This window comes from Cheilinus undulatus, linkage group 8 (genome assembly GCF_018320785.1).
Source record: "Cheilinus undulatus linkage group 8, ASM1832078v1, whole genome shotgun sequence".
Taxonomy (NCBI): domain Eukaryota; kingdom Metazoa; phylum Chordata; class Actinopteri; order Labriformes; family Labridae; genus Cheilinus; species Cheilinus undulatus.
Genome location: NC_054872.1, coordinates 30698568 through 30712052, shown reverse-complemented (window position 1 = coordinate 30712052; position 13485 = coordinate 30698568). Strand labels below are relative to the sequence as shown.

General features: G+C 37.2%; 1 protein-coding gene across 1 annotated transcript in view; it reads right to left on the bottom strand.

Moving 5' to 3' along the window:
- Window positions 1-1856: 1856 nt before the first annotated feature.
- The window catches only part of cers2b (ceramide synthase 2b), a 38693-nt gene continuing 27064 nt past the window's right edge, over window positions 1857-13485 (bottom strand). Inside the window, exons 7-11 of the mRNA XM_041794344.1 lie at window positions 11517-11609; window positions 10927-11055; window positions 7774-7880; window positions 7501-7654; window positions 1857-4777 (exon numbers count right to left, since the gene is read on the bottom strand). Coding sequence (XP_041650278.1) covers window positions 4622-4777; window positions 7501-7654; window positions 7774-7880; window positions 10927-11055; window positions 11517-11609 — 639 coding nt within the window. The 3' untranslated portion in view covers window positions 1857-4621. The remainder of the gene's footprint in view (window positions 4778-7500; window positions 7655-7773; window positions 7881-10926; window positions 11056-11516; window positions 11610-13485) is intronic.

The window sequence follows — 13485 nt, the reverse complement described above, 5'->3', positions numbered from 1 at the left end:
ACCTCTGTTGACTACAGTACACAGTAAGACATAACAAGAGAGGACGATTCCACATCACATCCCAAAACATCAAAAAAATGGAGTGTTGATAAGTTTGTGGTTAAACATGCTGCGAGGATTTTAACTCCAAGAGTGTAATTATTACTCTATTCTGAGTGAAAACGTCTTCAGTGTTGGAGTTCAGTCCTTATATGTTTTCATTTGTGTTTAGTTGTGTTTGGTTGTTGTACATTAATTTCTGCTGGGATTTTTTTTGCTCTTGTTTCTAGTGGATTGTTGTTTTTTTTTAATGTGTGACACATTTTCACCATACGTGACGTTATCCACTGTTAGAGCTCCTGTCTGTGACTTGAAGTGTTTTAAAGGATGCATAGTGTGTATTCTTTATCAGCATCACCTAGCTATGAGCTTGACCCTGCTTTGTTCTTGCCAGAGGAGACCCACCTTACCACAGATTTTCATGAGTTACTACTGCTCTGTCATATTGTAAAATATTTATAAAGTGTATTTTAACTATATATACTGTAAACAAATATAGACACTTCTAAAATTTAAATGTAACTCTATTTGTGTTTGACACTGCCAATTTTGCCCTGTATTTTACTTTATTATGGGGTTGTGATTTTACCTGAACAACCTGGTTGGAGATCTATTCTCTTGTTGTTATTGCAAATAAGGAAGATCAAATTTTACTGTACAATTCCTCAGTAGCATCTCATTAAAGAACACTTTTTATTAAATACTTTTTACTTTTACTTGAGTAGATTAATAGACAAGTACTTTTACTTTTATAAAAGTACTGCCCCCAGCCCTGCGTTGATGAATCCTTAGCGCCTAACATGCCATAAACTTACACACATTTGTATGTCTGCTTAAGGATTCCATACATCGTAAACTTTTTGCCACATTTTTATCCAGGCACACATTTGCAACCCATGACTTACTTTTGGATTTCAGCCCTCGTGTTGAGAACCACTGCTGTAACGCATACTATTAATTTCTAGGCTTGGATTCCCATACTGAAGAAAAAAAAAAGGATACTTTTCAACTTTTCTTTTTTCCACATCTATGCAGCAGTCCATGCAATAAGTCAGTGTCTCTATATTAAGTGCTTGTAAAATAAGTAAATAAGTTTGCACAACAGTGTATTTTACACACAGTTTTAATTTTAGAATACGTAAAAGTGTTTGATCTTATCCACAATTACATAACTGTAATTCCACTTAAGTATTTGCATGTAATTTCAGGTTTCTTCACCTCAAAATGTACATTATGTGCAAATTCTTACTGAAACCCCACTACATTTCACAGAAATTCTTTTCCTGTTAAGAAATCTCATGAATCTGACAGCTTTGCTGTAGTTTCTTTAGAGATAACAATTTCCTACCAGCCTGTTCAGTACAAACCGTGTGTGAATTAGAATATAAACTTTTCAGTTATAGTTTAATGGTTTTAGGGGGTTAAGAAAAGTCTCCCATTTTATTTTATACTGTTTAATACATTTTTCAAAAATCCTTCTGGATAGGCTAAAAAATATTTTTCCAATCAGCATTTGCAAAATATCAAAGTTGCTGTCTTTTCTAACCTCATATAAAGTGGAGCTGCTCGGTTCTCAGAGCACAGGAACCCCACACACATGATCGAATAGAACCTTATTCATTCATTCCTGTAAATTAAATTATATTTAGTAAGCAAAAAAAACTCAATCTGAACAGCTAGTACAGTAAAATGCTGCATACACATTGATGCAACAGCAACAAAATCATGTTTAATTTATAAAGTTGAATTATATTTTTTACATCATGTTTGCAGCCATGATGAATAAATAAATAAAAACCACTTCAGAGTGCTTTTATTGTGATTCATGATCTTTGTATTTATTATTAATAACAATACTTAGTTGTCAAACAAAAAAAAAAAATACAAAAAAAATAATATAACACTGTAATTAGGACACAGCTGTTTCTTCTGTATCACCGGGGAGGATGAAGGAGGATGCTGGTTGGTCTGGGTTAGTAAAAAAAAGAAAAAACAATGTGGGGGTGGAATGAGGCTGAGTTTAAGAGGAAAGTGTGATTCATGAAGATAAGGAGAGAAGTGAGTGATGGATGATTTAAAGGAGGGAGGTGATACTAGTCTCTGATGTGAAGCGGTGGAGGCAGGAAAGAAAAGGAGAGGACATAAAGACAGGAGAGAGAGCTTCCCATGCATTACAGATAAGGCACTTGACATACAAACAAATTTAAAGCATGACAACAAAACAGCAACACTCATTTCATGAACTCCTCAGTCTCAAAGCTCAATCACTGCCTGCTAAAAAATGATTACAAATAGAATACCTGTAAACCCGTTTCATATACAGAATCATACTTCAAATCATTCTCATGGATCAAAATTTAAATTTTTACCCAGGTGCAAAAAAATCTAACCCAGGCTACAAGGCAGTGAATTGGAGAAATCTGGTTCATGTTTGTACAACTTGGAAGTGGTTCATCTGTCACATTCCATTGGCTTTAGTAAACCCCTGTATTCCCACAAAGAAACCCACCTTTGCCTTGATTTTACCAAGAGTCATTGGTTTTCAGGGGAAGGCATAAGCATTGTGACTTAGCTGGATCAAACAGCTTCAGTTAGGAATGTGAATATACCTGGGAGTATAATCAAAAACTGAAAAGTATAAACAATTGAATTGATTGGAGGACTAAACAGTGGAGCAGTGGTTAGTGTTGTCACCTCTTCTTGGTTCAAATCCCTGTCAGAGAGGGTCCTAATGGAGTTTGCATGTGTGGCTTCCTAAAATCAGACTTGCTAGGCTGGTTGTTGACTCTAAATTGCCCATAGGTCAGAGTCTGAGCATAGCTGGTTGTTTGTCTCTACATGCAAGCCCTGTTTCAGGTTTACCCTGCCTCTCACCCAGTGACAGCTGGGTGCATCCCTAACCAGTATGTGCAGTGCAGTATAGAGAATAGATGGATGGATGAGCCTATTTGACAACAATATACATAACAGTACTCTTTTGACTGCTCTCTTTAGGGTCTTTATCTGAAGAAGAAGGGCATAATGACACAATGGAAGCAAATTTTGGTGTTCAGAACATCAGGGAACTGAAATAAAACAGCACTATTTCTTTGTGCATTGACTACTGTCTAATATACTTGTAAATATTAAAAACACTGTAGAGAATCTTGATAAATTTGCATGATGAACCCAGCATCATGATGCATATCATCCTATTAGTTGAGTGTATTATTACAATCCTGGCTTCAACCAAACCAGAGAGGAAAATACCCTATTATCCATCAAAACTGGCAGGAAGCTGAGATTTGTATTGCATTACATTTCTGGGCATTCTTATAAGCTAGAAGAGCAAATACATGTTAGTGATGTCTCTTTTGGAAACTGAAACGACTTTACTAAGCTATCCAGGATTAAAAAATTAAAAGAAATTAAAGCTCGTGTGAGGAACTTTTGGTTCGTTTTGATTTCAGTGCCCCCTGTATACAAAGTGGTTGTCTCTTTGCTGAACTTTCCCTGCTCATAAATAAATAGTGTTTTATGGGAAATAATATCATCAGGCTGGCTTAACATTCAAACATCATTCACTGTTAATCCTTGCTTTGAAGATTTTCATAAAAAAGGCTGTTTTGGCAGCATGCTGTTAATCACATCCTCTAGCACCTATCCAGTGGCAGCATATTTACTGACATGAACATTTAACCATACCGAAATAATCAATCTTCTCCCTGATGATCTCTTTTTGCCTTTTCAGGTCATAAAGAGGCATCAGAATTAATGTCAGCTAGCTAAAAAGTCCTCACAGGAGCTTTAAAAGTACATTTTTCTGGCAGTTTATCTACAAAAGTGACACCAAAGTAGCTCCTTTTACCTAGCAAGGCAGACTTTTTTATATAAATGGCACAGGCATCATTAAAGAGCAGAGGCACACAGTCCTACTGCACACTCTTACAGTATAAGAGTCATTTGTGCAAAGACGGTGTAATAGCTGAACATTTATGTCATTGCATAGACAGAAAAAATAGGAAAATAAATGCCCCATTGTCTCACTTTCATAAAAATTCACTTTCATCTTCTTTTGTTCTTTTAATAGAAAACAAAAAAAGGAACATAAAGCAACACAGGATCAAAGCAGAAAGCTTTGAAATGGCATTTTAACAGCTGTTAGCTGGCTCTAAGGCACACTGAACAAGGAAAGCTAAAGTAGAAGCAGCCTCACCCCCCCATGTCCTCCCATCACTTTGCTCCTCTCCATTTCCTCTCCTGTCTCTTTGAAAAGTTTGGGACTGACATCACACTGACAACAACATGTGACAAAGCAGAATAGCCGTGCCACCGAACGTAACGTAGTGTCTATCATCTGCTGGATCTCTGTGCCCTCTAACAGTGCGCGCATGTGAAAGTGTTTTTTGTGTTGTGCAGAAGTATCAGTGTCACATTTCTACAACATACCTGCAGCTCTGTGTTTTTTAGGGAATGACATGTCCCCCCTCCCTCCCTAACCCCATGCCCCTTCTTTCTCTCTCTCTTCATCCCTCCCTTCTGCTCCCCTGCTGAGGGATATGAGTCCTTCTCAAGTTCCTGCGTCCTGTCACTCGTTTTACGTTCACTCCTTCTTGCTGTGGTTGTTGTTGTGGACTGTGTGACCGTTCAGCAATGGTCCATTTTTCTTTGAGTCCTTTTTAAACCCCGCCTCCTCTTCCTCCTCCTCTTCTGATTCATCTGTTTCATCTTTGTCGCTCCTTTCATCGTCCACTTTTTCCTGGAAACAAATGAAAACAGTTTTCAAAAGACATGTAATTAATCAAGGAGACCCCTGCTCAAAAACTGAGCACTGGATCCAGTCAGAGCAAATGCACACTGACTTAGCCTTGGAAAAAGCAAGCTCAAGTTTTATTTTGTCTTGCAGACCCCCCTCTCTCTGTTTGAAAAGATTAACATATTTCTAATTTAGGTCAGGGTAATCACAGCTGCTGATCTAATATTAAAAGGGTTTAAGTGCTGTTGATGTGAGATTCTGTTTTTTTTTGCCATTGTGCTAGACCATTGGTTCCCAACCTGGGGTCATGGGGGGCATGAGGCATTGTCTGCTCTGAGGTTGTCAAATTTAGTTTGCATAGGTTATATTAACTAAAATTATGATAAAACACTTACTAAATCATGTAAAGAAAGAAAAATGTGTAGACCTTTTTAAGGGGTTTATCAATGAAACAATCAATCAATCAATGTTAATTTTTGACAGCAATATATCACCTTTTTTGTGTGTCTTGAGGGGACAGTTCAACTTTTATAGATACAAGTAGAGGGGGCTCCCAGGAATAAGGCATGTAAGCTCTGCACTGTAACACCAAACAGTGACAGCTTGTTCTAAAAATTGAGTTGTGTTTACTTGAAAATCCCAAAAAGCAATTTCTGCTCTTTTTTCTGAGTTGTTAAAACATTTTCAGTTTTAAGTCAAGAGTACTCGATCAGTTTAAGTCATTGTACTAAAATTATTTTACAATCCTCCCTTAACCTGCAGAGTTTTCCCAAAATGCCTTTGGGCCATTTTGCACGAGTGAGGTTAAAATTGTTTTTTGGTCAGTGGCCAAAAAAGTAAGTCTGGGGCCCTGCATAATGTGAACACAGTGCAAAGTACATGTGTGTCTTCATTTAAATGACTGATGTCTGTAGCTGCTCTATAGTTTATTGTCCTTAAAGTCTACTTGTAGTGCAGTGGAGGGTCAGATCAGATCAGTTCAGTTGTCAGGGGTATGTCCGTGCATTTCGTTTTGAGGCAGTTTTGTGAATGACAAAAAGTGGACTGTAATTCAGGCTGCTAACAGAACACGTAATCTGCTACGCCAGTGTTTAAATCGGATGTGGGAACTTGCTAAATAGCCTATCAGCCTACAGCTATGTTTATGTTTCATTACTCTGATTGGTTGAAGCATCCCAAAGAATTTTTAGTCATTGACACATTTATTTGGAAATCCAGGAAGAACTGAGATGGTCTACATTTTTGTCACATTTAGGAAAGAATTGATGAGGTGAAATCCAATTTGTCCAATTGCATGCGTGAAAATGAGTACACACAAAGGGATCAGTAAAAAAAAAAAAAAAAAAAAAAAAAAAAAAAAGCACACAATAATCACTTGATCCTTTACACCCTCTTATGGGTAGCCTTGCCTCTTGTAAATGCACAGATTAAGGTGTGATGTCTTTCGTAAGAAATGTCTCTTGTTATGCTTTTGTTTAATCATTTTCTGCACTCTCTTGCTGCCAATATTATCCTGTACTCCTGAATTCAAGGATGATGGTTGTGATATGCTACCCCATTATTAATAAACGTTAATACATGTAGCTCTGGAATACAGGGTGAAACATTTAAAAAGGTTAGTAATGTTACCTGAGTGTGATTTAACAACATACTGCTGATGAGTTCTGTCAAAAGAGCAGAAACTAAAACATGGAGGCAGGAAATATGAGGAGAGAAGAGGAAGACATGCACCAAACAGCATCAGGATCAGGATTTGAACCCGCCACCAATGCATTGAGGACTGTAGCCTCTATATATGGGCACCTGCTCCGTACTGCCAACACTCCAGCTCATCCCAGGTTTCTCCTGCACTTTTAAAGCTACCTTCTGCCCACCTCCAGTTTTGTTATGTCTCCTGGAAAACCCCCATAATTCTCACAGCCCAACTATAAATAGACACATTTATAAACACAGACTCATGCATTTGATGTGTTTGATTATAGATAACAAAGTTGCAAGATTGGGTATGAATCCCATTTTACACAGTCCACAGCTACATACAGTTTCTGTGACCTGGCCATGACCTGATTCAAGGGTGAATGCACAGCTGCACTCTGCATGAGTGGACAGACGTGCTGAGCGCTGTCCTGTCCTGAAAATGATAGGACATGACAGTGGTCTGTTCTTGTTTTTGATCCACACTTTAGTCTGTACCCTTCCTCTGTATGATCATCATACTTTATCAGATTATTTCTATAATATTCACCTACAAGAGCCATTTAAATCATTCTCTGATCATATCTGACATTTTTTTAAAGGGTAAACAACACAGACTTAAGCACCAAATATTTACAGCTGTGCTAAAATATGTCAAACTTCTGGACTGAACTTAACCCCCCTATTATGATAAAATCTGGATAATCAAAAGTGAAGAAGAAAACTTCTCAATTTTTTTGTCTAATTTGAGAACTTATGTAGATGGCAAAATGAAGACATTCAGACTGTCACATGAATTAAATGAAATAACCCTTTTTGTGTTTCTTTTGCAAAAATAGACAAATTTATGATGAACAAGTGTGTAGAAATGCAGTAGAATACAGAAACAATAAGACCTTTTCAGGGGTCTATGAGCCTCTAAATGTGTCTGTGTTTAAAATGTGGATGATAAGGATGTAGTTACTTCGGTCACTGTCACAGATTTTTTGACAGGATTTTTAACTTTGCATTTGATTTGATTGTTTTCTTACGTTGTTGGTGAGGAAGCGGACAGCTATGCGTATGATGAGGACAGCCCAGAAGATATGTAGACACTGTAGAACCATCAGAAGGCCATTGAAAAAGTAGTAGCCAAAGAAGGGTTCATAGATGGTCACTGGATACACCCACGTACAGTAAATTATCCTGAAATGAAGATAGTGAGATTCAAGGATGCAAATCAAATTCCCTTATAATATCTGCTGCCATGCAAAAGCTAATAGGGATCTAAATAAACTAAACTAAATTAACATTTGTGATAGTACCTGAAGGGGAAGATGACCAGGCGGCTGATTATGAAGACTGCAGCAAAGACGATGAAGATGTAGTTACAGGCATTTCGCCATCCAGCATAGTTGAACATCTTTGCAGACTATCAGAGGGAAGGAAACGGTTAAATAGGATGAATAGTTAATTTATGAATACACTGATAATGTCATTCTTTCAATTCTAAAGAAAAAAGTATTTATTTTGCTCATTGTTTGTCTCAAACACTGTGTAGGTTTAACAGGTATAGCCCTGAATGATTACCAGTCCTGCTTAACAGAGAGATGTTTTAAAGTAGAAATTAGTGACTGTTTATTCATATGCTCCCTACCCTGTGGAGTTCCCCATGTTTTTTTTTTCTTGGTCCCATTTTTCTCCATAAATCCGTCCTCTTGGTTTGATTCTTAAAAAACATGCATATTGTACCATCTTTATGCAGATGAAATGCAGATTTACCTACCAATAATAAGCTCTACTAAATATCTGCTAGACTGTCTTAAAGACATTACAGACTGGAAGGCCCTGAGCTTCTTAAATTTTAACAAAAAGCAAATTTAACTGATCTAATGGCCCCAGTGGAGCCTGTGATCCTCCTCTCAAAGACCTTGATCCCCTGTTACCTTATTTTAAACCCACAGTTTTAAATCTTGGTGTAAATGTGGATAATGGTTTTAAATTTGATGAAAAAATGCAAGTTTTTTTTCTTTCCATGATTTTGAGTGAGTGATTTATGCTTTTACTTCTACGCGTTTGGACTACTGAAATTGCTCTTTTGTTAACACCTCTGTTTACTACACATTAGCACACAGTGAGAGAATGATTACACATCACATGGCCAAATAGCTGCTATACACAGCAAAAACGTGAGAGTTAGTATCTCAGGGTTAAATATTTCAGAGTTTATTTTAATTCCAAAAATGTAGTTTTATCTTCATTCTGAGTGAAATGATCTTCAGTGTTAGAGTTGACAGTTTTGATCCATCATTGTCAGTTTAACTGTAAAGAGTCAACTGATCTAAACTCTGCCCACTGCAATTTCACATTTGTGTGGGAGAAGCCCCCCATCATGCCCTTGGGCAGAGTGTCTAGATGTGTTTTATGTGTTTTGTTTTGTTTGGATGTTGCCTGTTGCACAGTGTTTGTCTTATTTTGTTCATGCTTCCAGTGCATTGTTGATGTTTTTAATGTGAGACACATTTGCGCAATGTGTGAAGTTATCCGCTGAGTTAGAGTTTGCACCTGTGACTTTAAGTGTCCCTATATTCAATATCAGTATGCATTTCCTTGCTATGAGGTTGACTCTTTGCTTTGTCCTTGCCAGAGGAGACGCTTACCACAGATTTTCAGAGTTACTGCAGCTCCATCATACTGTAAAATATTTAACACTTAAAAATGTGAACTAACTATATGTAGAGTGGACCAATATAGACACTTTTGAAGAGTTACATTTAACTCTATATGAGTCTAATTAAAACTGTCAATATTGCTGAGTATTTTATTTTATTGTAAAGGTGTGATTTTACCTGAAAAACCTGGTTGGAGATCTATTCTCTTGTTGTTCTTGCCAACAAAGAAAGATCATATTTTCCTGTACAATTCCTCAGTAGCTACTTAGTACTCAGTACTTAAGTAAAATAATTTCATTTATAGGTTACTTTAAGTACATTTTAACCAGAGTAACTGTACTTTTTTTTTTTTTTTTAAGATTTATTTTTTGGGCTTTTTCATGCCTTTATTTGACAGAGGAAGGACAGTGGATAGATTCAGAAACAGAAAAGAGAGTGGGGAGAGACATGTGGTAAAGGGCCACAGGCCGGGTTTGAACCCTGGCCACCTGCGTACATGGGTAGCGCCTTAAACCACTTGACCATCTGCGCTCCCAAGTAACTGTGCTTTTACTTGAGTACAAAAGTCATGCATTTTCTCCACCTCTGGTTTAAAGTTTGTCCAAAATGCTGCTGCTGAACTTTTAACAGGTGCTCGGAAAACATGACCTCATCACTCTGACCCTGACTTCCATCACTGGCTCTCTATTTATTTTATAATTCATTTTACAATTTTAATGTTAGTTTTAAAGCTATAACAGTTCAGCTCCCCAGTATATTTCTGGCATTTTAAATGTCTACATTAACTCATGATCCCTGAGGTCTGCTGATCAGCTCGTCCTCCCTAAAACCAGATTAAAAACTTGAGTAGATTGAGGCTTTTCTGTGGGTGCTGTCAAACTGTGAAACAAACTACATTTTGAAATTCAAACATCCCCTTCCTCACTGACTTCTAAACCATGTCTTAAAACCTGTTTCTATTATTTGGCTTTGATTCAGCATGAGAGTCGTGAGATCTCTGTTCTTTAATGTCTTTTATTTTCTTAATCCTTGTGTATATATGATTTTTATTTGTTTTTATGTTTTCATTATGTTTTTTTATTCCTTTTTTTGATTTTACAGTGTTTCTGTTGTGTTTATGTACTATTTCTGTGCAGCACTTTGATAAACAATATTTTTAGGATGAACTATATAAATATTTTTCGCCCACTGTGTATAAGAAGTGGATCAGCTAAACCAGAAGTGTCCATACTTCGACAGCAGAAAGGATGCTTGATCTTTTCACTGGCTGCTGTGGTAGTGACTAGTTAACCACAGTTAGTCCCAGCCTCGAGCATACCCTGTTTAAACATCTATATTAATCCTCAAGGGTCCATGATTTACAACACTGACATCATGTTGTAATGAGAGGACTGAAATGTAGCACTCAAGACCATAAACTCATTAGAAGTAAGAAATCAACTAAGAAGCAGGGTCATTTTCATATCCGCTTCCATAAAATCAATCACTTAATAAACCATGTCGTCCTTTGATATATGGTCTTTGCTTTGGCTCTTCCTCACTCAGGACACCAGTAAGCTAGGTGCTGCTTTGTCCACAAGGTGGCAGTGTATCATTATTGTGCTGCCATCACTTTATCATGACTAAACAGATCTTGCAGTCTGAAACAGTCTACACATCATTTTTTTGTGTGAAACATGGATAACTTATATGAGCAGGACTTTGATTTAACTGATTTAACTTTGCTATGAACCACATTTCATAGATATTTATCTGCTGTAGAAGTTTGTCGTCTGTGAATGTAATGTACTGGAATGACCCTTTTACCTCGAGAAGATAATCAGAGGAGTCGTGCACCAGCATGATGAGAGTCCCAGCACGGATGTAATTAACACACCAGGAGAAGCTGATGAGGAGGATGGTCGCTACGTGATGAACTATTTGCTCCTTAAAGTCCTTAAAAAGAAAAGAGAGAGAGAGAGAGAGAGAGTGAGAGAGAGAGAGGTTTGTTAGCTGGTAAAAGGAAACTGTTGGGAATTTGTGTTTTGAGTGGCTGTGTGTGCTGAGTGCTAAATCCTTCTTAGAGGTTAGAATTTTGTGTTGGAGAAACACACTGTGCCTCTTTGGCAGGATTTTCCCCCACTGCGCTCAGCTGACCCGAGTTGAGCAAAGTCCAAAACACTTACACACTCACACTCACACACACACACACACCCACACACACACACCTACACCCACACACACACACAGAGTTTTAACACATTCAAACACACGTGTAACAACAGTCTAATGTCCACCCACCGCGCAAGCCAGATGTCTCTCTGTGAAACTGATCAAAATGTCCTCACCATATAAAAATAAAAACACACTACTCTATGTTCCCATGAATGTATATTTAAGTAAAAATATTCACTTACTTTACGTTTGACATCAGAAGCCACACTAAAGAGCAGAGAGCCGTAGAAACCCAGCTCGATCATGTAGTACCAATACTGAGAAGGCAGGAGAGTCTGAAAGAGAGAGAACAGAACTTTAATGTCAAACAGCATTTATTCCTCAGCAAAAATTAACTATTGGTATGAAAATATATATCTGGGCCCACAAGATACATGTAAACCACTAAGAGTGCAAATTCCAGTGATATTTTAACAATTCTTACATATTTGAACAACCAACTCCATGTTTATTAAACCTCTTATTAGGAGGCTGGTTTGTCTTTAAGTATTTACAATTAAAGGATTTTTTTCAGTCATCAGTAAATCAAGTTCAAAACTTTTAATCAGCTAAAATGACAGTAGCCATCATTTACCAACTACATTATTTTATCAGCTTTTAACAAGAATTCATGTGATACTATGAGTCAGGTAGCATGACCCAGACAATTCCATGATGTTAAATAGATTGATCCACTAAAATAAATGACTTTATAAAGATTTTTACTGGCATTTTGGCTCTAAGAGCAGAGACGTTTGCAAACTAAAGAGGCTGTCAGTGGTAACAAGTTTTATGGTGCTGACCAGAACTCAAAAAAAGACTTGTGCAACAAAATCTACCTTCACATAATTAAAAGTAAAAGTTACACATTTTTTTGTTAGGCTATGCAGTTAATCCTAGTTTTACACTTATAATGTTATGGGCATTTTCAATAAACACAAGAAAGAGTCTAACTTTAATGCAATAAACATAATTTTCTTAATGTAGAAAATAAATGTTTTCTTAGCCAAGATGTACATCAACCCACTGGATGGAGGCCTGTCTGCCCCCCTAAGATTAACTGGTGCCAGCATTGCAAAAACTGGAGTGTTGATATCTCAGGGTTAAACATTTCAGCGTTGATTTTAACTCCCAACGTATAATTTGAACTCCATTCTGAGTGAGATGGCCTTCAGTGCTGGAGTTATTTGACAGCTTGAGCCACTCAGTTTTAGTCTAACTTAATGGAGAGTTAATTAATCAAAGCTCCGCTCACTGCCAATTCAATTTCTGGGGGGATATGTGGGTGGAGTTTTCCCATCATGCTCTTGGGCAGAGTGTTTAGATGTTACCTGTTGAAAAGTGATCACTGCTGGGGTTCCTTTGACCCTGTTTCTGGTGGACTGTTGTTGTTTTTGATGTTAGACACGTTTGCACCATGAGTGAAGTTATCCACTGAGCTAGTAACTTCCCACATGTTGCAGTACATTGACGACTACACGTGCAGATATTACAAAGGATGTGTTTAAGTTTGCCTTTCTTGCATTGCACCATCCTTACCAGAGAACACTGTGCTATGCAACGAGGACCTTGATGGAGTATGAAGTATAAGTAGTACAAGTTAACACTGTAGGGAAAAGAAACTGCTCAATGTAGTGTTGGAAGTACATTTGAATGTGTTAAAAAAAAAAACAACACTGTTAAAGATTAATGCAATAAGAGAGTTAAAATACTGACACTTTCTGAAGTGTAAATTCAACTCAGAACCTGTGGGAATTATATAGACTTTAAATAAAATTATATAAATATTAAATTAAACCCAAGGGGAGTTAACAATTTTGCTGTGAGTTCAGTGGTGGAAAAATATTTTCAGATTTATTTTGGATTCAGAAGAGATATGTTGCAAGCACAGGTATTGTGTAAAGCCCAGTTCAGAAAAAAAAAGACTCAGGACGCACAAAACAGTTTCAGAACACTGCAGCTGTGTAATTTGAGTCATCGCAGCTCAAATCATGCTGGCTGATTTCCTGCAATTCAGTGTAAAATTACCAACAACTGATTGTGAGGCAATGCAAGCATGGGAATCAATGGGAAATGTCAATATTGTTCTAACAGGCTTTAAATGTCAACAAATAATGACATCAACTAGTCTCATTGCATGTTTTTGGTCTGCACTGCCCGTAAGACATGATG